This window comes from Caretta caretta, chromosome 20, assembly GCF_965140235.1.
Source record: "Caretta caretta isolate rCarCar2 chromosome 20, rCarCar1.hap1, whole genome shotgun sequence".
Lineage (NCBI taxonomy): Eukaryota > Metazoa > Chordata > Testudines > Cheloniidae > Caretta > Caretta caretta.
Genome location: NC_134225.1, coordinates 20,259,630 through 20,285,763, shown reverse-complemented (window position 1 = coordinate 20,285,763; position 26,134 = coordinate 20,259,630). Strand labels below are relative to the sequence as shown.

General features: G+C 59.1%; 1 protein-coding gene across 1 annotated transcript; it reads left to right on the top strand.

Moving 5' to 3' along the window:
* The first annotated feature begins 819 nt into the window (after positions 1 to 819).
* LOC125627575 (E3 ubiquitin-protein ligase Rnf220) lies at positions 820 to 25,868 on the top strand. The gene is made up of 13 exons (XM_048831808.2): positions 820 to 872; positions 2,756 to 3,318; positions 13,189 to 13,309; positions 13,646 to 13,688; positions 14,221 to 14,310; positions 14,772 to 14,814; positions 15,449 to 15,495; positions 15,802 to 15,928; positions 20,624 to 20,723; positions 21,703 to 21,789; positions 22,562 to 22,679; positions 24,011 to 24,085; positions 25,494 to 25,868. Exons 2-13 carry the CDS (start codon positions 2,772 to 2,774, stop codon positions 25,563 to 25,565), a joined length of 1,470 nt encoding a protein of 489 aa, XP_048687765.2. The 5' UTR covers positions 820 to 872; positions 2,756 to 2,771; the 3' UTR covers positions 25,566 to 25,868.
* Positions 25,869 to 26,134: the final 266 nt, after the last annotated feature.

Sequence of the window (26,134 nt, the reverse complement as noted above, 5' to 3'; positions counted from 1 at the left end):
CAGCCTGGATGTTGAGTGAGAATTTTTAAAAATAACATTTTTAAAATGATCTTTTATTTTACTAACTGGATTAAATGAGACAAACCCCAAAGCTGTAGTTGGATGAGCTTGGACATCAACGGGGCCAGCGGGTGTAAGGGAGCATTGGCGCATGGCTGATTTATACTGGGAGCGGGTGAAAGTGTTTTTTTTCTCTGGGGTTGTGGTTGTTGAGGGCGGGGCGGGGGCGATGCGGGGCCGGCTCTGTTATTCTGGTGGCGGTGTTGGTGGTATCCGATGGTTTGGTTGGGGTTTTTTTTCCCTTTCCCTTAAAAGCTTTTGTGGGGAAACATTTTGTTATGAACTGAAATCAGGAGTGACTCGGTGGAAGGGGCTGATCCAGAGCCAGCAGGCTGCTTGCCCTCGATTTCCAGGGGCTGTGGATCAGGCCCGCTGTCAGAGGAGGACTGGGGCAGGGGAATCAGCTATTGCATGGGTGTAAATCTGGAACAAGCTCTTGATCCCTAAGGAGTCACTCTGGATTTACACTGGCATAAATTGGAGTCCCAGTTTGAGAACATGCTTTAAGTTCAATTGGTCTTTAGCATCTGCTTCAAGTTAAGCAGCTAATACACACGCCTCTGCCTGCTAACACACACACACACACACACACACACACACACACACACACACACACACACGCTGCTCCCAATCTCACACACACACACACACACACACACACACACACACACACACACACACACACGCTGCTCCCAATCAAACACAAATCCTGGAAGCTGCGAATGATTTATTGGGCCTAATTCTGCTCTTGCAGGCACTGGTGTGATAGGGTGCCGGTCCGTTGGCCTCAAAGGGCCAGATCCCAACCTGGTGTAAGTATGCATCAATCCGTTGGGGTAAATGGGAGCAACCTCCCCAGCTGGCGTAAACGGGCTGTAGCCCCAGCTGGTGTGAATCGATGTCACTTCCTTGACGTCAACGAACCCTGAGCCCCAACTGGGGTAAAGTTGTGTTGCCCCATTTACACCCACTGGGGATTTGGCCCAGTGAAATTACCCTCCTGTTAGCCAGCAGGGAATCAGGCCTGCGGGCCCCCTGCAGCCCAGGAAGAGAGAAGGGCCTGGATTCTCTCTCCTCTGCGAGTGTGTGTGTGGTGCGGCGTGTGCAAACGCCAGGAGAAAGGGGCAGTAATTTGCCTTTAATGGCCGAGTAATGGGATTAAGTGTCCCCCTGCGGGGGTGGGTAGGGGGGAACAATCCACAAGGCACAGCTCTCCTTCCCCGGCCAGCAGCATCCTGTATCCTGACCCTTGGGTCAGTGACTCACACCCCTGCCTGGGCCCTTCCCAGCTGACCCAGCCCCCTCCCAATTCCCAGCCCATTCTCTGGAGCCCGCCTGAGCCACAATCCCGGCCCATTGGCTCAGCCCCTTCCCCGAAGGCCCTTGCCCCCCCAGAGCAGCTGTTTATCTAACTGTTCTCTTCGCTTTCCCCTTTGTCCCATCAGGGGGTCTTCCTTGGTTCCTTGTAATTCACCCGCCCAGACCACCCACAGTCCGGCCTGCCCAGCTGCGAGGGAACCACAGGGGCGGCGTGGGGGTGTTAGGTGCTCCCCACTTGCCTTTCCACCTGCGGCGTTTGGCGGATAACACTGAGCCCCAGACCCAGAGACGATCCACATGGGAACACACAGAGCGAGTGGGTAGAGCAGGGGCTGGGAGTCAGGACTCCTGGAGTCCACGCCAGCTCTGGGAGAGGAGTGGGATCTAGTGGTTAAAGCACACTAGGGGACTGGGAATCAGGATGCCTGGGTTCTATCCCTAGTTCTGGGAGAGGATTGGGGTTTAGTGGTGAGAGAACTGGGCACTGGGAGTCGGTACTCCAGGCTGCTATCCCCAGCTGTGCTGCTGAATCATGTCACCGCTCCATGCCTCAGTTTCCCCATTGGTAAAATAGGGATAATAATATATCTATCTATAGATCACCCTACATATCTATCTAAATATAGATCACCAGACATACCTAGCCAGCTAGTTAGTTAGATATAGATCAGCATGTCTGCCCATCTAGTCACTTACAGGAACTTTGTGTATAGTGGAGTAAAATGAAAGTCTCAAATGAATGGTTTCCAAGCTCCAGACAGTGTATGTTTCAATCCTGCTTACAGCAGAATGTCTGCCAGGGACAGAAGTGACTTCACGGGTCATAAACCCTCCTACGCATCAGGTTTCAGAGTGGTAGCCGTGTTTGTCTTTATCAGCAAAAACAACGAGGAGTCCTTGTGGTCCCTTAGAGACGAGCACATTTATTCATGCACCTGATGAAGTGGGTTCTAGCCCACGAAAGCTTATGCCCAAAACCATTTGTTAGTCTCAGCTGACTGAGTTTAGGGTGGTTCGCACCAGCTGAGGATCTGGCCTTTGTACGATGACCGTGAGGCCCACCAAGGCAGGGGGAGAATTCGGCCTTGCTTGAGCACCGTCCAGATGAAGATGGTGGGTCGGTTTTGAGAACCGGCCCCGTGTGCTAAGCCACAACTTGGGACCTAGTCGAGACAGTGCAGCAGCTTCTGAAAGGTCGGCTGGGTGTGAGCCATGCTAGGCTGCCTTTAGCACAGCGCCCCCTAGTGTCACACTGGGGCATTGGAGCCAGCACTGACTGCCCCGGGGCTGGAGCGCCCCCTACTGAGGCCCCACCCCGCTCCCTGCAGCACAGCGCCCCCTAGCCTGTTGGTTAATTGTCTCTCTCTCCCCCTAGGTCCCCGTGCCGTGGCATGATGGAGAACTCTCCCGGCCTCCTGAACCCCCTGGCGTCCCCAGCCCTCCTGGTCCTGGCCTCCACTTCGGAGGGCACCCGGAGCACCAGCACCCCGTGCCAGCAGCCCCGCCACTTTGGGGTGCCAGTTGCTATGGAGAAGCCATCCCAGCTGCCCTTCCTTGGTGCGGCTTACTCCCTAGTGTACCCCCACCCCGACCGCCTGGCGCCCGCCAGTCGCGACTACCCCCCGCAGCTGCTGCCTCTCCCGCCGCCCTTTGGCCACCCCAGCCTGGAGCGGGGCGGGGTGGGCATGCTGGGCTACGGTGCCCTGCACCCTTTCACCCCCTTCCACCTCGCCGACGACGTCGAGTGCTTCCCAGGGGGCTTCCTGGCGGGCAAGCGGCCCAAGGGCCGGAGCGAGTCGGAGCCGCCTCAGGTCTGCTGCCTGGCGCTGGAGAAGGAGATGGAGGCCCAGCGCGCCCAGATGGGGCCGGAGCCCATTGGCAGGGTGTCTGGGCTGCAGCCTTACAAGGGCTCCCCGAATCCACGGCATGGCAAGCCAGGTAGGGGGCAAGGGCAGCACCCCCAGCATCTCTCAGCAAACCGGGGTGGGGGGGGGAGCAGGACGACAGAATGGGGGAAAATAGAGGTAAAGAGAACCAAGTGGGGGGTGGATCTTAGGGGGCTTGTCTGTCCTCCTGGCCAGGCCAGGGGCTCTAAACCTGGGTCCCCGTGGGGAACCCCTTTCTCCCGCCTTTCTGTCCACACCCCCTTCCCTTGCCCTCCTCAGCAGCCCTCCCTCGCCCTGTCTGCAACCCCCCCACCGCAACACCCACTTTCCCTCACTGTATTCACTAGCTCCCCCTTCCCCTTGGCCTTCTGGGCTGCTCCCCCATCCTGGTAGCCTCCACCTCCCCTCTCCAACTCGCCCCCTCCCCTTGCCATCCCGGGACCCCCTCCCCCAGTGTCCCCTGTTGCCATCCCTCCCCTGACTGGCCCCAGGACCTCCCCCTTGCCATTGAAGGGGGCTGGCGGCTGTGTCCAGCCCCAAATAGCCATTGCGGAGGGGTGGGGAAGTGGCGGGGTGTGGAGAGTGTACGGGGAGCAACGCTGTGGGTGGGTTATGGTGCACTTACACACTGTATTCATGTTCTGGGAGCTATTTAAGAAGATCTGGGGCCTGTGACCCCTGAATACGGGGTCAGGGTAGATATGGGAGTGGGGGATTGGACAGGACCTCCCCCCCCAAAGGGAAGCAGCCAAACCTCCCAGGGTGGGACAGCATGGAGTGGGTAGAGCATGGGGGGGCGGAGATCTGGGGAGCTGGACTCCTAGTTTCTATCCCCAGCTCAGGGAGGGTGGAGTGGGGCCTAGTGGTTAAAGCAGGGGTCGCTGGGAGTTAGGTTACTCCTGGGTTCCACCTCCAGCCCTGCCACTGACTCACCGTGTGACCATGGGCATGTCCCATCCCCTGTGCTATGCCTCAGTTTCCCTCAGGGTATAATGAGGGGTAATGATACCAATCCTCCTTTGCAACATGCTTGGAGACCATTGGCTGGGAAGGTGCCAGAAGCAGGGAAAGGAACAATAAACCTCCCGCGTGCCTCATAGGAGGCCCCCCCCTCTCCCAGTCCATCTGAATCAGGATAGTGGGGTAGCGAGGAAGTTGCAGGACAGACCAAGAACCAAAACTGCAGCAGGGGCCTCGGGGGGTGGATGGCTCCTGGGCCCCCATTTCAGTTACTCGCAGCTTCCTACCCTTAGATCACACCCTGGGCCAGGTCACCCCAGAAAAGTGGATGAGCATCCTGCTCTCACCAGTAGACCTCACTGCTCTCCCAGAGCCAGGGATAGAGTCCAGGAGTCCTGACTCCCTGCCCTCCCTGCACTAGGCAACACTCCCTTCCCAGAGCTGGGGACAGAACCCAGGAGTCCGGGACCTAGGAAGCTGCATTCTTCCCCTGGGCTTTTCTCATAGAGATGGGCTGGCCGCCACCTGCCCCAGGGGGGCTGGAAGGGTGGGGTCGGAGGTGGGGATGGCACTCCCAGGTTGCTCTGGGGTCATTGTCCCCAGGGCTCCTACTCTGTCTTGCAGCGCTCCCCGCACACCCTCTCTCTCATGATTACATGCTCCCCTGCACACTGTCTGTTGCATACTCACCCTCTCACACATGCGCACGCTTCCCCAATCACGTCCGCTCAGACACACACAATCACCCCCCCATCACAGCCCCCTCTCACGATCACCCCCCTGCACATTGTCTGTCGCACACTCACCCTCTCACACACGCTTCCCCAATCATGCACACTCAGACACACACAATTCCCCCCCCCCACATCACAGCTTCTGTCTCACAATCACACCCCACAGGCCCTGGCGCAATCATCCGCCCCCAGAGACAATCACACACACACACACACAGCCACCCCCCCCCCCCCCCCCCCGCCAACACACCTTCAGCAGCTGCATCTGAAAAGGGAAAAGCTGCCATAAAGCCCATTGCGGGGGTGGGGGGAGGCAGCACGGTGCTTTTGTTTGCTGGACAGAAAGGGCAGCCTATAAACAGTCACAACCCCCCCCCCTCCCACCACCACCACGCCCTGTCCCCCTCCCCTCCCCTTCCCACCCCATCTGCTCTGACAGTGCAACTTTAGGTTGGGAAAAGCAAACAAAGATTAGGCAGGTCTTTAAACTACTCCCCAGGCCCCCAGCTGCCCTCCTGGGTTTGATCCCCAGCTCTGGGAGAGGAGTGGGGGGGTCTAGTGGTTAGAATATGGGGGAGCTGGGAGTCTGGACTCCTGGGTTCTATCCCCAGCTCTGGGAGGGGATAGAACCCAGCCCCTGTGTGCTACAAATCCGGACATCTGGAGCTGGGATTTTCCTCTCTCCATTGACCCCCCCAAATCTGCTGAGCCCCCTGAAATTGACGTGCCCGGGGGTGGCCTCTCTGTTGTTTGGGGGGAGGGTGTTTCAATCCCTCTTGAACCCTCTGTACTCCTGCGGCGGCCTGTCCCAGCAAGTGCTCGCTCTCCAAACCGTCCCTGTTTGCTTTAACTCCCTGCGGCTAACCACAATTTCAGGTCAGGGCCTGCCAGGGCCGCGGCTAGTTGGGAGATTACAGCCCTCGCTAAAATGGTTGTGACAAATTCACCACAGACAGCAACTCTGTGGCAAACTCTAGGGATCCCACATAATCTCCCTGAGTTACCACATGGGCCGGGCAGACAGCCGGGGCTGGGAGAGGCAGCGAGCCAGCAGCTCCATCCTGACTCCCTCTGGGGCCTTGAGCCGTTTTGCTTCCCGGGCCTGCCCACGCCTCAGTTTCCCCATCTCCACAGAGCTGCAGGAGTGTGGCGCCGACGGCCAGTCAGTGGGTCTGCTTCTCTTCTTCCTGACACTGGGGCACATCAGGAGTATGGGGTGTAAATCAGCAGCTGCGCTGGTGTATGTGAGATCAGAATCAGGCCCAGTGGGGTCTATTCCGCCGCAGGATCAGGCCATTATTGCTTAAATTGAGCTCCTGCTGCTATGCAGTGGGCATAAGCTGCATTAGCTGTGGCTGGGGGCTCATTAAGGCTGGCATTGTCCAGGAAATTGCCCCCTAGCGCTGCTGCCTTCACTCCCGATCCTCCCGTTGTACCGGCCGTTGTACCCGCCGGCCCATGTAGACAGGACGCTGGCATTCTTGCCGCCCCAGCGGCTCCTTGCCGCATGGCTCACCCAAGCCCCTCGAATTTACGGCCGCGCCTAGAAGTCTGGCTTCAGGGTGCCGAGACTGGGGGGCTGTCCCACCCATCCCGGTCTCTGGATCTGGGGTCCCACTGTTATTTTAAGGCAGGGGTTCTCAACCTTCTTCTTTCGGAGTTCCCCCCACCATGCTCTAAAAGCCCACCTGTGCCTCAACAACTGGTTTTCTGCACAGAAAAGCCAGGGCCGGCATTAGGGGGCAGCAAGCAGGGCAGCTGCCCAGGGCCCATGCCACCGGGGGCCCTGCGAAGCTAAGTTGCTAAGACTTCGGCTTTCTGCCCTTGGCCCTGGCAGGCCTAATGTCAGCCGTGCTTGGCTGGACCCCCTGAAACCTGCTCGCGGCCCCCCCAGTGGTCTCTGAACCCCTGGTTGAGAACCACCGTTTTAAGGGCTAATTGGGGTCTAAGGTCTGATGACCCTTAACCCCGCACCTCCAAATTCCCAGGATCACATCGTCGCGTCTACACTAAGCGAGGAAACCCCTTTTGGGGAGAACGGCTGCTTCTCTTGCTCGGCTGGGGGGGGGATGTCTTCAGAGCGACCCCGCCCCCCCCTTCAGCTGTAGCTGTGCTGGTGCCTTCTGGGAACCCCCTGCCCCATAGCCACCAGGGCTCGGGAGCAAAGTGTGGAGCTAGGAGAACCCTCCGTCTTCGCTGGGCATCTCTTACAGTAGAGACGAGCCAACCCTTCATAGAAAAGGGGCCTTCTGCATGGAGGCTGCTGGACCCCGGACAAACCCTGCGGCTGTCCCGGGCTTGCTCACCGCTAGGGGTCTCCCCATTGTCTGGTGGAAGAGGTTGGCATGGTCCAGGGCAGGCTGGGGAGGGTGCCGTGGCTTTGATCCTGCTAGGATGGGGTCCCTGCTCTGCGGCTGGGCCCAGGAGGGGAGGGGGCGGTAACTTGGCAATGGCAGGGCGGACGCACAACAGAGCAACCTCTGTTTATCTCCCAGCAGGAGTCAACCACACGGTACAAACCCAACGTTTTCACGAGCCGCTGAGCAATCCGGCCTCCCCTGTGCACGGCCGTCCCACCCCGGCGGGGGGGGGGGGAGTTCGGGTGGGCCTGGCTGGCCCCCTCTTTCTCTTGGATCTTGTCTTTTTGTCATGCTAATCCCCTCGCTGGGTGTATTCATCCCCTGCATTATCTCCAGGCTGCCAGGAGAACAGTGGCAGATGGATGAGATGCGGGGTAGAAAGTCTTCTCCATAATCCAGTTCATTTCCTCCTCCCCACCCCCACAGGCACTCATTACTAATGGGGATAAGAACCTTGCTAATCACTGGGACAGCATGCAAACAGCATGGGCCCACCTGTGCCTACGGTTGATGCATCATACAGAGGATCAGCTTTGAGAACCCCCAAGTCTTCAAAAAAAAAAAAATCACAAGCCCTCCCCCCCCCGACCACCATAAAGTTGGCTTAAAAGTCTTGAGGGATTTTTACAAACAATGCCTAGATATTTTAAATTGTACCACTTCCCTGGGGAGGGGATGGCCTGACCATCGCTTGGAGTCTTTAAAATGAGATTTAAGGATCTTTTAATTGGTGTGTTTTAATCCAGCTTCTGGGAGAAATTCGGCCTGTGTGTGGTGGGTCGGGGGTCAGGTTGTGTAGGTCCCTTTTGGCCTGGGAAGCTTCCTGATGCTCCCAGCTCTGCATTAAGATAATGACTAGAATCCACTCTCATGCTTCAGGGCCGCAGCTGGTTGCATGGAGGGGTCAGGAAGGAATGTCCCCCCCCCCCCCCATGCACAATTGGCCAGATGGATCCTGCGGGTTTTTCCTGCCTTCCTCTGAAGCATCAGAGCTCAGTCACAGCTGCTGCTGGGACACGGGGTGGGCTGAGCCGGTGCCCCGAGCAGATCCAGAGAATCCCCTTTCTAGCTGTCTTGCTGGTGGGGCTTGCTCAGGGTCAGACTGATCGCCTGATTAGGGGCGAGGAGGAATATTCCCCAGGTCAGATGGGCAGAGATCTTGGGGGCAATTTGGCTTCCTCTGCAGCATGAGGCTGGGATCATAGGGGCATGTCTCACCTTATCAGTTCTCGGGCATTGGTGACACCTGGGTTCCTCCTGATGCTCTGCCGGTGGCACATGATACTTTACCCTTCCAAATGCTTTGGTTTAACTAAAGACATTGGGCTCAGCATGGGACCAGGAGGTCTGGCAGGAATTTCATAGCATGTGCTCTGCAGGCGGTCCGACTCGATGGTCTAGCTCTCCCTTCTGGCCTTAAACTCTAGGAAACAAAGTATTTTCCTTTTGGTTCCGGAACCTTTAGGGACCCATTTTTCAGCATCTCTCTGCCACCGCAAGGGCTAGAAATTTGCTTTAAAAAAAGTGGAAAGTTGAGATTCTCACCTAATCCCCTGACTCCAGGGGGTGGGGCTTTAACTAAAAACACCCTGGGCAGCATCCTGGCTCGGGCAGCATCCTGGCGCGGTAGGTTATTTATTAGGTGTATTACGGTAGTGTCTCGATGGCCCAGTCACGGCCCAGGGGCCAGGACCCCTTTGCGCTGGGCGCTGTAGGTTATTTATTGGGTGTATTACGGTAGTGTCTTGATGTCCCAGTGACGGCCCAGGGGCCAGGACCCCTTTGCGCTGGGCGCTGTAGGTTATTTATTGGGTGTATTACAGTAATGCCTAGGAGCCCCACGCATGGCCCGGGACCCCCGTGTGCTAGGCGCTGCACAGCCAGCCCACAGAAAGCCAGGCCTTGCCCAGAGCATTTCCAATCTATGGTCACATTCATCTCCCTACCTGGACTTCCCAGCCCCTCTGCTTGGGCTGCTCTCTCATGACCCTGATCTATGCTGTCACTCTTGGGCGTTTCGATGACCCTTCACTGCCTCAGCCTCTCTGGCTTGAGAATCTCCCCACAACGCCCTTCCAGCGCCATCGTCCCCACGACCCAGATCTCCCTGCCTCCTGGCCGAAAACCACAGGGGATCTCAGACCCGAACCTCCTCAGCTTCAGCCTATCTCTGGGTCCTGCTGGCCGGGCAGATAGGCCCTGCACGGCCAGTCCCCAGGACAGGGGTGCCCCTATCCCCGCCCCATGCTCCCAGCTAACACAGACTGGGGACCCTGCGCGGGTTACTGAGGGGCTGGGGAGCTGATCCTGCCTACCCCCAGGGGCCAAATCCCCCCACCCTAGTGCCCCCTGGGTCAGGAAGAGAATGCCTGACCCCGCCCCACGGCAGTGACAAATGAGGGGGAAGGGGCTGTGCCGGGGGGGGGGGGGGGGGGCTGGGACTCCATTACATCTCACATGTATTCACAGCTCCCCGGGTGTGACCGGCCGCCCAGCTAGGCACATAAAGCCTATTTTCCGCTCAGCTGGGCGGGCTCGGGACCCCCCACAGCACGGCTGGGAGGGGGAGGCCCCTTTGGGCCTCTCTGTCAGGCCCCTGGTGGTGACAGGGCGTGAAGAGGACAAATTGGCGTAGCTGATTCTCCCCAGGGGGGCCCTGGCCTCTAGGGAAGTGGGGAGCCCAGATCCAGCCCCTGCGAAGCAACCCAGAATGACTCCTGCTGACACACCCTCCCGATTTGTCTTTGGCAGACGGGGTGGGGTGGGGTGGAGAGGGGGGCAGGGTAGACAATGGCCCTTCAGGATCTTAACTCAAGCAGAACTTTCGCCTCCGCCCCTTCCCCCCCCCCCGCACTGTGCAGCCACCCACCGCCTCCTCCTTCCCGTTTCAGGGAGGGGCTGAGCTATGGGAGTCCAGCACCCCCCCTCCTCCATATCCCCTGCAGACACACCCTCACTTGGCCCCATCTGGAGTCAGCCGCACAAAGACCGGGACTCAGCCTTCTAGGGAAATGGGGGAGCATTATCCTCAGTCTACAGACTAGGGAAACTGAGGCTCTGGGGTGGGGGGAGTGACTCTCCCAAGATTATGCAGAGAGCTAGGGGCTAGACTAGGAATGGAACCCAGGAGTTCTGCTCTAGCCACTGGACCCTGCTCCCTGAGCTGGGAACAGAACCCAGGAGTCCTGGCTCCCAGCACCCCTCTGCTTTAACCATGACACCCTACCCGCCTTCCAGACCCAGGAATAGAACCCAGGCGTCCCGGCTCCCAGCCCCATCTGGGGTCGGGGTCTCAGACACTAGTGCTGAGGCCCAGAGCTCTCCATCACAGAAATGCCCGGTGAAGCTCAGCTAATCAGTCACCCCCCCCCCCCCAAAACCCCCCCCCCTCTCTGGTGTTGTGTTGTTGTTACAACTCATGACACGTCTGTAGTGAAATTGGAATCCCCACCACTGGGAATTGCCTGGTTTCCTTCAAAGCTCCGCCCCTGGCTGGTGGGAAGGCTTCCCCCCCCCCCCCCGACCCCCCCCCACCCCTCTGCGCTGACTGGTGGTTCCTCCCCTCCCCGTCCCCTTGGTAGTGGAAGTTGGAGATTTGGAGCTGAGTTTCACTTTGAGGGGTTCTTCGGGGTTTTGTCTGACGTGGAAACTCAGAGTGAAACTCAGGCCTGCACCAGTCAGCTGGGGAGAAAGTGCCCTCAGGGAACTCCAGTCAGATGTCATATTGTAAATATTGACAGGGTTCAGAGTAACAGCCGTGTTAGTCTGTATTCGCAAAAAGAAAAGGAGGACTTGTGCATCCGATGAAGTGAGCTGTAGCTCACGAAAGCTTATGCTCAAATAAATTGGTTAGTCTCTAAGGTGCCACAAGTCCTCCTTTTCTTATTGTAAATATTGCCAGCCATGGCACTAACTGGGGGGACCATTGTGCCAGGCGCTGCACAGACCCCCGATTGAGATCAGGGCCCCCATTGGGCCAGGTGCTGCAAAGATCCCAACTGGAATCGGGAGCCCCCATTGTGCCGGGCGCTGCACAGACCCCGACTGAGATCAGGGACCCCATTGTGTCAGGAGCTGCACAGACATATGGTAGGAGACAGTCCCACCCTACCTCACAGAGCTCAAAATCTAAACAGACAAGCCAGATAAAGGTCGGGTGAAAGTCACTGCCATGGTGAAAAGGTGTGCGTGTACGGCATTAGATGGAGACTCAGCTGCAATTCTTGGCTGTGCCATGACTCCTTGTGTACTCTGGGGCAAGTCACGGCCCTGCTCTGTGCCTCAGTTTCCCCATCTGCAAAATGGGTTACCCCTTCTGCCTCTCTACGTTGAAGAGTTCTCCAGGAAGGGTCTGCCTCTCCCCTGCAGTTTATACAGCACCAAGCGCAACAAGGCTCTGATTTTGGATAGAAACAACAATAATTATCCCCATTTTACAGATTGGGGAAACCGAGGCACAGAGCCAGCCTGGCGTAGCTGTGTTGAAAATCTAGGTGCCTCAATGGGAAGTAAAATCCTGACTGGTGCGGGGAGCCCATGGAAGAGCTGGGAAGTGAAGCTAAATCTCCAAAGGCCCAGATCCTCCCTTCCAGGCCCAGATCAGCTTCTGTAAGAAGCTCAACCGTCAATATTGATATGCATATTGTCTCTGTGGGGGGCGGGGCGCCCGCCCCGCTCCACCCTACAGCTGTCTGAGGCCTGCCCTGCAGGCGTCAGTTTCGCAGGAAGTTCTACCTTGAGGCTGGAAAGTTTGGGTTTTTTTTGAGGGCAAATAAACAGAACCGAGGCACCTTGCTGATTTTTGGCCTCCCGGGACATGGAATTGAAACTGGACAACGTGGCTGCTTTTCAGATCTAGAACATTGAGGTGGGGGTGGAGGTTTGGGGGCGGAGGGGAAGGCTAAAAACAACCCACGGCTTGGGAAACAACATTTCATGAGATCAGTGAGACCCAGTGAAGTCTCAACTCTGCCACTGCCTTGGGGGAGGAGCGTGCCTGCTCCGTGCCTCAGTTTCCCCTCCCACTAGCTTGTCAGCGGGAGTTTTGCCGCTATGAAGTCAAAGGTGGGGCTGGTGTCCTGACCCTCAGTCCAGTGTCCGATTACAGCACAGCGCCTCTGCGCGCACCTTATCTCTTGGGGCGCGTACAGCGCCCGGCGCAATGTGCGGGGTGGGGAGGCTGGTCTTGATTGTTGCCTCTGGCTGCTCTAACCAGGACTGATCTTGCAACTGTCACACCTTTGATCACTCTGCAAAACCTTATGACCTCAGCCTCATTGCGTGTGTCTCCCCCCCCCCCCCGCCTTAATCTCTCTCTTACCCCAACCCGTTCATTCCCTTCCTCCCACCCTTGCCAGGCAGCAGGTGCCCTGCTGTCCCTGGTTGGATACAATAATCCCAACAGGCAGAGGGGACAAAGGCTCAATGGGAGTGATTAATAGCTCGTTAACCAGGCCCTGACCCTCAGCCAGAGCTGAAGGAAGAAGCTCCCGGGGTTGACCAGACTGTGATTGATTGGGGATCTCCGCTCCCCGGGCTCCTTGGCACCAGCTGCCCTCTGCTGGCCCCCTGGAGAGGCCTTGGCTTGGTAACCAACTCCTCCTGCCCCTTAGGGTGGCACATGCAGATTCAGCCCATCCCAGCAGAGGGCGCTGTGGGGAGTGGGGCAGGAGCACTGGTTGTGGGGGGGAGCACCCAACTACTCCAGAACTGACCTCTCCCAGCAGGGGGTGCTGTGGGGACCAGGCCGGAAGCGCTGGCTGGGCGGGGTGGGGGAGCATCCCACTACTCCAGGTGGCTCTATAGGGAGCATCCTGCCGGGACGTCCTCGGGGCTGTGGGTCTGACCAGGCTGCCTCCTTTTCCCCAGGGGAGAAGAAGCTGGAGCCGTTGGCCCTTCTGTGCCCCCTTTGCCAGAGGGAGCTGCAGTGCGCGGAGTTGGGGCAGCACCTGCAGCAGGAGATCGAGAGACTCGCCCACCTCCTGGACAGGTACGGGAGCTCCCCGCCCCTCCCCATGGACAGGTGCGGGAACCCCCCTCCCCCTCCCCTGGACAGGTACAGGAGCCTCCATCCCCACCCCTGGACAGGTACGGTAACTCCCCACCCCCTCCCCCTGGACAGGTACGGTAACCCCCCGCCTCCTCCCTGGACAGGTATGAGAACTCCCCACCCCCTCCCCTGGACAGGTACGGGAGCATCCCTACCCCAGTGAGTCAGCGAGGCCCCTGGATGGCGGGGGGGCTTTGTGGATTGGTCCCACTGGGGCTCGTCACTCTCCCTCCCCCACTCCCCTCTGCAGCTCACCCTTTCATTCTCTCTCTGCAGGGAGGCCATGACCCCGCTGGAGGACGCCCAGAGATTGTCCCAGGTGAGACCTGCCCCCCCACTCCTGCCCTCCAGGATGGCTGCTTCAAAGGGGTTTTGTCCCTCTCCCCTCCCTCCCCGGGGACTCCCCCCACGTCCCCATCACCCTTCCTGGGGAAGGGCACTTAGGAGCTAGAGGCTGATGTCTCCCCTATGGGTGAACTCCAGGGGGTGCTACCCTGAGCATGTGTCCCGACCCTGCCCAGCCCAGCCATTGCCCCAGCTCACAGGTTGCAAGAGGCAAGAGGAGAGGTGGTGAAAACTGATTCTTCGCAGAGAGCTACTGAGACTGGAGCAGCCAGGGGCTCACCCCACAGCCAGCGCTCCTGCCCCACTCCCCACAGCGCCCCCTGCTGGGCGAGGCTGGGACCGGAGTAGCCAGGAGCTCCCCCCCTGCTGGGAGAGCTTGGACACCAAATGCCCCTAATCGCTCAACCCCCGGGGGCTCCAGCCACCCCGCCGTTCTTCCCCTGCTGCTCCAGCCCCACATCATCAGCGGCGCAAGCTCACCCCTCATATCTTCCCTTCCGTTCCAGCCTCCAACGATCTCCGCTCAGGGTGGCACAGACTCTCCCAAGGGGTCGCCGCAGGCCTACGAGGACGGGCACAAGGTGGACAGGCAGCAGGTACGCTCCCCCCCCCGCCCCCCCGCGCACCCTCCCGCCATAACCAGGCCACAGCCGAAACTCGAACCAGGGACCTTCGGCTGCAAAGACACTAGCCCCCAACACGGGAGATAAAGGGGCCCTTCCCCCAGCTGGTGGAGCTGGCTGTTGTAGTACCTAGACTCTGCCACTAGAGGGGGACACGATTGCATGGAGTAAGCCAGGGTCTTGCACGAAGGTAACAATTCAGCCTGGAGCCATGTGGTGGGGGTTGGGAGTCCTGACTTGGGGCCCCCTTTCTCCTGACCCCTGGGCCGGGGCAGGGTGGGGGGCAGGATCAGCAAATGCCTCTGGGAGAGGGGAAGCCATCCACCCACATCCTCCAGCTGCTGTTAACCGCTTAGAGCCTGGGGTGGGAAACACCATGAGAGCAGTTTTCTTCCTTCGCCTTCGCCTCACCCCTTTGCTTTCTTCCCCCACAGACCTTTTTGCAGGTGAAGTCAAACCGGGAGGGCCGCATGGGAGGTGAGAAGGGGATTTGGCTTGAATCTGGGGTGGAGGGTGGCATTTATACTGGGGGGGAGGGTCGGACTGAAGCTTTGTTGGCCGTGGATCAATGCTGATAAGGTGTAGGAAGGTCTGGTGGTTAGGGCACGAGACTGGGACCTTCACACACAGGGCTTTCAATTCCTGGCTCTGACACCAAGTGTTGTCTAGTGATTAGAGTGGGGACTCTAGCTCTAGAAGAGAAGTAGCATCTAATGGTAGGGGAGGACTTTTCCCAGCCGTGCCTCTCACCGACTACGCAGCACGTCACTGCTCCGTGACTCGTTTTCCCCATATTTGTAGAGTGGGGGATAATAATATTGAGCCACTTTGGAAAGTCTCGTAGGGGAGGCACTTTAGAAGCAGCAAGCGTGACCTTGGGCCTGTGCCTGGCTTGGCAGACCCCATTGCTTTTGGAATTTAATAACCAGGGCGGGTTAGATTGAAATCTGGGCCCTGATCCAGTGACTCCATCCCCCTGAGTTGTCCCCTGCCCAGATCCCTCATGGAGATCCAGCTGCCCAGCCCCCATCAGCTGTCCAGCGCTCCCCATCAACCCCCTCTCCGGTGATGCACAGCCTCCCCTGACACATGTGTCTCTCTTGCCTTGCAGCCAGAGCCGGCCGGTTTAAGCGGATCAGACCCTGCCTGGAGGAGCAGGTGAGGATCCAGGGCTGGGTGTCTGGAGGTGTGCATGGATCGGGCACTGTATATTAGGGATTTAGCCCCGGTTTATTTCTGCCCTGGGAGAGGCTGGCAGGAAGTTGGGGGATATGGGGCTACTTGAGCCCAGGGGTCTGATCTGCAGCAGTGTGGCCGGGGTGGGGGATACTAGATTGAAGAGGTGTCCCTTGAGGGTGCTCTGGGGAGACGGTCTCTTCTTCCCACCCCTACCAAGTATTGAACTCCCAGCAGCAAGAGACAGGCTCCCCCCACATACTTATGGTGTCTGTGTCTTTCCCGGAGGCCCAGATGGAGGGGCCTCTCCCCACAGTCTCCAGGCTGGCCGAGGCAGAGGACGAGTTCTCCGAAGAGAGCCGCTGCGGAGGGTACGAATATCGCAGCCCGAAGAAAAACGTCCTGGAGACGAAAGGTAGGGGACAGCTGATGGGGGGAGGGGGTGTGTGCGTGTGGGTCCCTGCCCCTTCCCCCCGGGTGTGTGTCTTCTCGCCCTCCCTCTTCCTTGCTTTCCCCCTCCCCTGCTGCTCTGGCTGCCTCCGAGTGAGGCCTGGAGCTGTTCCTCCCCAGTTACAGCCAGGTCCCGCTAGGCTGCTCTAGTGACCTTAATTTGGGATGGAAATGGCCCCCAGGGGTCTCTGGAGCTGGAATGGGGCTGGGGTTAGGGTTCTGCACCAGTCTGGCAGGAAGGGAATCGGGGGCATGGTTGGAGTTCACTGCACTGTGGCTATTCCTGCCCTCCAGGACCCATAGAGGGCAGATCAGGGCCATGGCCCGGGTGCACTGTGCTGTGGCTATTCCTGCTCTCCAGGGCCCAGGGGGTGGGGGTTGGGATGGGGGTGGATCAGGGGTGTGGCCAGGGCTGTGGCTCTTTTCTTCTTTCCCTAGCGGGTGGACCATAGTTTAGAGCAGCCTGGAGGCTGCTCTACCTGACAGCATGGGCTGGGAATGTGTGGAGAGCAAAGGTAGCTTCAGGCAACTTTCCCTCTCTCCCTCCACTGCCCCATGCACAGGAAGGGAGTAACTGAGAATTCACACGTGATGGGTCTGTTCAGCACTGGGCTGCACCGGCTCTGAGCCAGCTACCCCCTCCCCAAAGGAGCCCTCTTGAAAGGGAGGGGGCTGTTCATAGCTGTGGAGCTACTGGATGAGTTTGTTACACTTGTGTTAGAGTCGGAGCAGAACCTTTGATGCTGGAACATGGGCTTGGTCAGGCTAGAGTAGGGTGTGATACACCTGTGTGTACTGGGGGGAGACCACTGCCCTCTACTGGATGGAATCAGAATGCTCAGCTATATGTCATAAGCCCTGTATTGCTAATGGAGATTCTCCTTTAATTCAGGCAGCACAAGTTTAACCCTTTGGAAGAGGAGAAGGCTCTGTCCCCGAGGCCCCCTGTGTATGGATTAGCTGGAATCCAGGGTGTCTCTGCTTCACAGTGCCCAGATTCCAGGCAGATTCACCCCTTCTGCTTTGTTCTTGTTTTTAAATCCAACCCCCTCCCCACAGCGTGTTTCCCAGGCAGATGTGGAAATATCACAAGTTCCAGTTCCTCAAACCCACACCTGGATTTGTACAGACTTGTTGGGTCAGCAGAACTGGGCTGAGAAATCTGACAGAGTTTCCGGTGTTTCATGCTTCCTGCCCTTACTTCAGCCTGGGCTCAGTTCCTTGCTATGGCATTCACATCCCAAGAGACCTAATGTGATTTGAGTGAGGGGGACGGGGGGCTGGGAGTCAGGACTCCTGGGTTCTCTCCCCAGCTCTGGGAGGGGAGTGAAGTCTAGTGATTAGAGCTGGGGGGCGGGGTGCAATCAGAACTCCTGGTTTCTATCCGCGGCTCTGGGAGGAGAGTGGGATCTAGTGATTAGAGCACAGGGGGGCTGGAAGTCAGGACTCCTGGGTTCTATCCCCAGCTGTGGGAGGGCAGTGGTTACCTAGTGCTTAGAACACTGGCTGTAGGAGAAAGGAGTATTGTGTAGTGGTTGGAGCAGGGGACTGGGAGCCAGGACACCTGGGTTCTCTTCCTCTGTGTGACCAGGGTCAAGTCATGCCCCCACCTGGTGTGCCTCAGTTTTCCCTATTTTTATCATGGGAGTTATACTTCCCAGGGTGGGTTGTGAATCTTTACAAAGCGCTTTGACACAATGCTTAGCTCAGCTGGCTGGTGCTATAAGAAAGGCAGGATGGTCCAATGAGTCTAGGATGTGGGAGACCAGGGTTCAAGTCCCTGCTCTGCCACAGGCTTCCTGTGTGACCAAGGGCTTCCTGGGCAAGTCACTTAGCCTCTCTCTGCCTCAGTTTCCCCATCTGTACAATGGGGATAGTAGCCCTGCCCTGCCTCCTGGGGGGTTGTGAGGCTGTGCAGATCATGCGGGTCTCCGATGCAATGAGAATAGAGCCACCTAAGATAGACTATAAAAATACAACATATTATTAATTATCAGTGGTAATTAGCAGCAAAGATGGGGCCAGGGCAGGAGAGAGGGCAGCCTCAGATCCCTCAATGGAAAGTGGGAAGCCTACAGAACAGACACCTAGGTCCTGCTCCCCAGCTGGCATAAACTGGTGTCACTCCTCAAAGGGGGACCAGATCCTGAGCTGGCGTAAACTGGTGTCACTCCATTGGAGTCGGTGGAGCTCTGCTGCTTTACACCAGCTGGGGATCTGGTCCTTGTGGAATAACTTGCCCTGAATCTCTCCCGCTTTCCTGGGGAGTCTGTCCCATGGGAACAGGAAGGAAATCCTTGGCGGAAGAGCTTCCAGGCCCAGCCGGAGCAGAGCTGGGGGCAGGTGGGCGGGATGGAGCAAGGGGCAGAGTCACCGGCTACGCAGGGCTATGGGCTGAGGTTGCTGCCTTCTGTGAGGCTGTGGGCCCTCACCCGAGGTCAATACAGGGATTCCTGGTGTGTGGGGATTCCTGGTGTGTGACCCCGGCAGGGCCTGTTAGCGCCCTGTAGCTCATGGTCTCCAGACACTGCATGGGAGGTGGAGGAACAGCAGCAGGAGGAGGTGTATGGATGCAGGATGTGGGCTGTGGGGCAGCCCCACCGCCCCCTGCAGTGCGATGCTGGGAGGGGGCTTAATTGGGAAGGAGGGAGGGAGAAGTTTCCTTAGAGTGGATCGGGCACTGGGCTGGAGTTCAGGACACCTGGGTTCTCATCTTGGCTCAGGCTCTGACATGCTGTGTGGCCTAGGGCAAGTCATGTGGCCGCTCGGTGCCTCAGTTTCCCCTCCCAGTCTGGGTCTATTTGGAATGTAAACTCTTCGGGGCAGGACTTGTTCTGTGTCTGAGGCATACTGGGAACCTGATCTCAGTTGGGGGATCTTAGATGGGAAGCTCTCTCGGGCAGAAACGATCTCTTTGCTCTGGCTCTGTATAGCACCTAGCCTAAGGAGGTCCTGGGCCATGACTGGGGTTCTTAGGTGCTACCGTAGTACATCTAATAAATAATGTCCAGCGCCCAGCACAATGGCGTCCTGCTGGGCCACGACTGGGGGTGCCTAGGTGCTACTGTAATACACCTAATAAATAAGAAACTATGCTAACACACATCCTGGGGGCCAAGAGTCTTACAAAATCGACCTAACGCGGCTAAATTCGACCTAACCTCGTAGTGTAGACCAGACCTTAGTCCAGTTATGCTTCCATCCTCCGCCCTCTCCCCCCCGCCCTGTCTTCCTCCGGGAAAATTGTGCAAAGTCTTAGTTTTGCTGAACAAAACCAAACGTCAAACCCGGCGAACTTTGCATGAGACGGAATTCTTGTCGGGATCATCGCTTTGCTGGGCGCTGAGGACAAAAGCGGCAGGGGTCCCGAGGCACCCACGCTTTCGGAGAGGAGCCGGTGGCCCCGGTGGCGTTGGGCTGATACAGTCCAGCTCGGGGCCCCATTACGCTAGGTGCTGTACAGACCCGTTGTCCCATGCTAATGCCGCAAGGGAGCGAGGAGAGGGAGCGAGGAGGGGTCCTGGCTGTTTACTTTTGTACTTCAAACCGGGGCCTGTCTGGTCAGTTTCTTTGGTGTTTTCGGTTCTGTGTGTGAACTGGTCTAGGCAGGAGCACTGTTAGGGGTCTGAATGCGCAGGTGAGATGGTTTAAAGGACTGGGGCATCTTTCTGGCAAGGAAAACTCCCTTTTAGCAGGACTATACTGTGATTAGCATGGCGGGGGGGGCTGCTTTGTTTGCCACCCAGGATCTGCCTGGCCTGTGTGAGACAGGATCTGCTGAGGGGGAGGCGCTGCTGAGTCTACACTGGCTTCCTGCCCCTAGAACAGTGCAGCTAGGAAGGGTCTCTCCCTGCCCCCCCCCCACTCCCCAAGTTCTCCCAGTTCAGGTTGTCACGGCGGAATCCCCTGGCATTGTGGTTCCCGCTTCCTCCGCTCGCCCCTCTGTCTGCGGTATCTGGGCAGAGACTTCCCGCAGAGGAACAGTTGTGTTACTACCTGGGGGCGGCGGGGTGGGGGCATCACTACCCTTATTTTAGGAGCCTGTGGCCCTTCCTGCTGCCCGCCCCACCAGCTGCCTTCCTTCCCCCGCCCCCCTTCTCTGCACATCTGTCCCACCAATCCACTCCCCAAAGCTGCCGTCCTTTCGGGATTCCCCACCGGGCCAGTGGGGTACAGCGGCATGGTGGTCCGATGAGCTGGCATCCCTCGTCCGCCCCTCCCTCCTCATGCTGCTGGCTGCCCTTGGGCAAGTCACTGCCCTGCTCCATGCCTCAGTTTCCCCTCTACCTTCCATCTACTTGGATTGTAAACTCTCTGGGGCACTGTCTCTCGCTGGGTGTTTGTGCAACAGAGGGGCCCGTGATCTCAGTTGGGGGTGTGTCTGTGAAGCGCCTGACGTGATGTGGGAGGGGGGAGGTCTGATCTCAGCTAGGGGGAGTCTCAGTCAGATGCTACATTAATACAGCAGTAACTCTGTGCAGCGTTCGTTTCTCCCCCGCCCCCTGGCTGGCCCGGGCAGAGCGGTTGATGAGTGGGCTCCAGCTCAGCCAGCAAAGCCGGATGCAGTTAGATCTCGGGGGTCGCAGGTTGGGTCCGTACAGCTGATGCCCAGCGCTATATTACAGGCCCCCAATAAGAGCCCCTCCCGCGTCTCTCCCAGACTGCAGACTCTTGGCGGCACGGAGCAGCCCCAGCCAAGACAGCGACGAGGCGGACGTGGACTCGGAGGGCGAAGAGCTGCCTGCCTTCGCCAAGCAGACGTATCCTGCTCCCTGTGGGTCTGAGGGAGGAGCTGACCCTCTGGGCTGGGGTGAGGAGCAGGCGTAGGGGCTGCGAGGTTTCCCTTCTGCCCCGAGACTAGGTGATCAGAGAAGTGTGTGTGGGGGGGGGGGGGAAGGGGGGGTAGCAAAGCCCCATGGCTGCAGCATTCACACCCGCAACTCACAGAGCTGAGGCTCAGCCGTGCTTCCAGGCCGCACAGCCCTGCGGCTTGAGCTGATGGAGCGCTCCCCCGGCTGGCAGCGGCAGTAAGTCCCTTAGTCGCTCCCAAGTGGACCCAGCTGCTGGTGATGTGCCACACCCCCTATAGGAGCGGGGAGGAGACAGGACACACTCTAGGTCCCATCAGTGCCAGGCCAGCTGATCAGCGCTCGTGCGACCTGGAGCAGAACCGGAGGCCAAGGTTGGCTTGAAGAGTCATGCTGGGCTGGCAGTGAGCTCTCACTCAGTGGAGTGGGATCTAGTGCTTAGAGCGGGGTGAGCTGAGAGCCAGGGTGCCTGGGTTCTAGTCCTGGCTTGGGAAGGGCAGTGGGGTCTAGTGGTTAGAGCAGGAGGGCTCCAACTCAGGACTTGGATTTCTGGGCCTGGCGCTGAACTCTGCCTCACTCTTTAATTCAGGCAGGTTGCAGTGCCTTTTGTGCCTCAGTTTCCCCATCTGCACAGTAGAGACATACCCCCTTCCCACCCTCCCCAGCCAGTTTGCAAAGTGCTTTGAGATCCTTGAATGAAGGACAAACCACACTTTGGGATCGGCGTAAAGTCCTGGCCTGGACTGTGGGTTCTGTAATTGTCACGTTCCATGGTTGCCTCTCTCAGCAAACTCAGCTCGGGCCATCTCCCTGATTTCAGCCCTGGCTCTAGGGGGACACTGTCTAGATCCCTGGAGCTCTACGGCTGGGGGGGGCAGGGGGGAAAGGGGCTGTAAGGGTATTGTCTCTTCCTTCACTGCCACCTAACCAGGTGCCTGTCTCCAGTCTCGAAGAGTGCCCCGGTGGAGGAGGACAGCAGGAAGCCAGGGGGCCTGGGTGCACCTGGGACGGCAAGAGGGTAAATCAGTGGGGGCTCCCTCTTTCTCTTGGCATCTTTCCAGTGCCCTGTTACTCAGTGGCTAGTGCCTGTCCTGACCCCCTCCGCCGCAAGCAAAGTGGAGCCTGCTAGACGTTACAGAGGACCTATTCCTGGCCATCCCCGTCTGCAGGCCAACGGAAGGGTGCTCCCATGGGCCATCTGTCCTGACGCCCTGCATCTGGCACCGCTGGGACAAACCAGCTAGTCCAGCCCCATCGATCACCAGCCCCGGATCCGTCAGAGGAGGATGTGGGGAGATACCATAGTGTGGGGCGGGGGTAGATCTCGAAGCACCTTCCAAAGGAGGGAAGAGCTAGGGGCTATGAGGCCAGAAGGACGCCCGAGAGGTCCTGCCTCACTGCGGCCGGGTTAAGTGCACCTAGAGCATCCCCGCCGGATGTTGGTACAACCTCCAGTGTTGGGGTTTCCCCAGCCTCCCTAGGCCACCTGTCCCTGAGCTTCTCCAAGGGCTCCCGGCCCTGGGGGGCTGGGCTGCGGGTGTGTGCCCTTGCCTGCCCTGGCCTGTGCTCCTCATGGCTCCATCCTGCTAAGAGATGGCCCCGACGCCGCGCCGTCCGTCTGTCTTCTCTCCCCGGCCCTGCCCCAGAATCCCAGAGCTCCCTCGGGTCGCCTGGATCTGAATCCTGGCTTAGCTCCCGCTCCAGCTGTCTTCTTCCCCTCCGCCCCGTCGCCTTGCTAACGTCCAGGGCCAGCCTCTCGGCTTCTCTCCAACCATCTCCTCCCCCGGCAGCAAGGTGGAGGAGGAGGAGGGAGACTCTACCCTCACCGTGGAGCTGCTGAAGGCTCAGATCCAGGAGCTGCGGCACCGGCTCCTCCGAAAGGACTCGTACAAATGCCACATTTGCCTGGTAAGGGTGGCCCATCCCCTGGCTTGTTACCGCCCCCTGCCCGCCCCGCACACACCCATGGGGCCCACGGAAGCAAAACTTGGACCTGGATCCGACATCTTGGGAGCGGGGGGGCATCTGAATGAGCAAGTTCATGCGACGGGCTCCCAAGGCAGAGCAGTTAGAGGTGGAGGTGCTGATGCCCTCCCCCCATCTCTGCTTGGGACCAAAACGTGAGGTCTGGATTCGCCCCCCCCACCCCCACCCCAGAGTCTGGCATCATTCTGGATACTGGAGTAGCCAGGAGCTTCCCCCCCGCAGCCAGCACTCCTGCCCCGCTCCCTACAGCCCCCCCTGCTGGGAGAGGCTGGCTGTGGGGAAGTTCCCGGTTACTCCATACTGGGAGAGGCTCGGGGTGGAATAGCTGGGAACTCCTCCACAGCCAGTGTTCCTGCCCCATGCCCTACAGCGCCCCCTTCTGGGAGAGGCTGAGACTGGAATATCCAGGAACTTCCCCCCGCAGCCACTGCTCCCGCCCCCCTCCCTACAGCGCCCCCTGCTGTCAGGGGCTGGGGGTGGAATGGCCAGGAACTCCCCCACAGCCAGCGCTCCTGCCCCCCTCCCTACAGCGCCCCCTGCTGTCAGGGGCTGGGGGTGGAATAGCCAGGAACTCCCCCACAGCCAGCGCTCCTGTCCCACTCCCTACAGTGCCTCCTGCTGGGAGCGGCTGGGGTGGAATAGCTGGGAGCTCCCCTACAGCCAGCTCCTGCCCCCCTCCCTACAGCGCCCCCTGCTGTCAGGGGCTGGGGGTGGAATGGCCAGGAACTCCCCCACAGCCAGCGCTCCTGTCCCACTCCCTACAGTGCCCCCTGCTGGGAGCGGCTGGGGTGGAATAGCTGGGAGCTCCCCTACAGCCAGCTCCTGCCCCCCTCCCTACAGCGCCCCCTGCTGTCAGGGGCTGGGGGTGGAATGGCCAGGAACTCCCCCACAGCCAGCGCTCCTGTCCCGCTCCCTACAGTGCCCCCTGCTGGGAGCGGCTGGGGTGGAATAGCTGGGAGCTCCCCTGCAGCCAGCTCCTGCCCCCCTCTCTACAGTGCCCCCTGCTGTCAGGGGCTGGGGGTGGAATGGCCGGGAGCTTCCCTGCAGCCAGCTCCCGCCCTGCTCTCTACAGTGCCCCCGGCTACGAGAGGCTGGGGGTAGAATAGCCAGGAGCTCCCCCCCCCCCCCGCAGCCAGCTCCCGCCCTGCCCTCTACAGCGCCCCCTGCTGTGAGCGGCTGGGGGTGGAATGGCCGGGAGCTCCCGCCCTGCTCCCTACAGTTCTTTCCCAACGTCCAGTCTCCTTCCTTTCCAGGACTCGTACTCAGTGCCATTGACTTCGATTCACTGTTGGCACATCCACTGCGAGCAGTGCTGGCTCCGGACCCTGGTAATGCCCCTCTGCCCCAACCCCCCCCGGCCCCTTTGGGCTTCCTGCCCGTGCTCCATTATCCGCTCCAGAGCATGAAATACACGGTCCAGAGTTGCCCCTTTCACATATGTCTGCATAACCCCCCCGGCTAGCTCTCCTCTGCCCTAGTCGCTGCTCTGTGGCTTTGAGCCCCCCGGTGCTGGCTTGACTCCAGGCATTGATGGCAGGTCAGTGCTGGCCCAGCCCCCTGTACTGTTCTGTTCAAGCTCTCATACCGTGCCCATCACCATGGTCCCTGGGCACCTGCCCATGATGCATCCACTCACGTGACACAGGTGATGCCTTCCATTTGCCTCTTCCCGAGGGGGGAAATTGTCTCTTCAGTGGTTCCTTATTATGCTCTTGAAGGGAAGTCTTGTCCAGTGGTTAGAGCAGGGGAGGTCAGGAGCCAGGACTCTGGGGTCTCATTTCCAGCTTCGGGAGGGGAATGGGGTCTAGTGATTGGGGGCAGGGAGTCTGGACTTCGGGCTTCCATTCCCAGCTCTGGAAGGGCAGTGGGCTCCAGTGGTTAGAAGGGGGTGGGGAGGGATGGGAGTCAGGATTCCTGGGTTCCATTCCCAGCTCTGGAAGAGGAGTGGCATCTAGTGGTTAGAGGAGGGTGGCTGGGAGACAGGACACCTGGGTTCCATTCCGAGCTCTGGGACAGGAGTGGGGTCCAGTGAATTGGGGGGTGGCTGGGAGACAGGACACCTGGGTTCCATTCCCAGCTCTGGGACAGGAGTGGGGTCCAGTGAATTGGGGGGTGGCTGGGAGGCAGGACACCTGGGTTCCATTCCCAGCTCTGGGACAGGAGTGGGGTCCAGTGAAATGGGGGCTGGCTGGGAGGCAGGACACCTGGGTTCCATTCCCAGCTCTGGGACAGGAGTGGGGTCCAGTGAATTGGGGGGTGGCTGGGAGGCAGGACACCTGGGTTCCATTCCCAGCTCTGGGACAGGAGTGGGGTCCAGTGAATTGGGGGTGGCTGGGAGGCAGGACACCTGGGTTCCATTCCCAGCTCTGGGACAGGAGTGGGGTCCAGTGAATTGGGGGTGGCTGGGAGGCAGGACACCTGGGTTCCATTCCCAGCTCTGGGACAGGAGTGGGGTCCAGTGAATTGGGGGTGGCTGGGAGGCAGGACACCTGGGTTCCATTCCCAGCTCTGGGACAGGAGTGGGGTCCAGTGAATTGCGGGGCGGGGGTCAGGGTTCTCAGGTTCTATTTCTCGCCCCAACACTTAGTGCCCAGAGGTAGCTGCATTTCAGCGGAGGGGACGGGCGTGTTGAACGCAGGGTGCTCGGCGGGGGGCGGGGGGGAGGGGGGGGCGCCTTGTTGACCATTGACCAGATCTCTTTTCAAGCTTGAGGTGTCGCCTTGCCCTTTCTTCCAGGGCTCCAAGAAGCTCTGCCCCCAGTGTAACGCCATCACGTCCCCGGCCGACCTGCGGCGTGTGTACTTCTGATCTCAGGCCCAGCCTCCCATCCCCGACGCTGCATCCTTCAGCACGAGCCACGCATCCCGCTCCCCCCCGGCCTCCCCACGGCAGACTGAACCCAAACTGGGAAGCTGCTGAAATGCTAAAGAGACCTGCCTCCCATCCCTGGCAGTGAAAGCAAAAGGAGCCACGGCTGCTCCAGGCATGGGTCGTGCTTGGCCGTGGCAGCCCCTCCCCATGGCCACGGGGGGCTGCTTTCTTGTGGCCAGTTTCCCTTTCTGTCCCCTCTTGTTTGTCTCTCGTTCGTTAAGTAAAACCTATTTTTAGTAACGATTGAACCTGACCTGAATTCGTCGCTCCCACCCCTCCAAAGAGAGCAGTTGCAGGCTGTGGGCGCACGACGAGCAGACTAAGGTCCGGCTCCCGGGCTGGGACGCCCCGACCTAAGGCTCAATTCCTGGCTTTGCCACACACTCCCTGAGGGAGTGGGGTCTAGTGGGTTGGGGCTGGGGATCAGGACCCCTGGGTTGCCTTCCTTCTTTGGGGGAGGGGGAAAGGGGGGGCTTGCGGTCAGGACTCTAAAGAACCCAATTCTC

Excerpts from the sequence above, each read along its gene's own strand:
- LOC125627575 (XM_048831808.2), top strand. The coding sequence starts at position 2,772 with ATGATGGAGAACTCTCCCGGCCTCCTGAACCCCCTGGCGTCCCCAGCC. Across the intron at positions 15,929-20,623 it reads AAACGTCCTGGAGACGAAAG|ACTGCAGACTCTTGGCGGCA; the intron begins GTAGGGGACAGC and ends CGTCTCTCCCAG. Across the intron at positions 21,790-22,561 it reads GCACCTGGGACGGCAAGAGG|CAAGGTGGAGGAGGAGGAGG; the intron begins GTAAATCAGTGG and ends CTCCCCCGGCAG.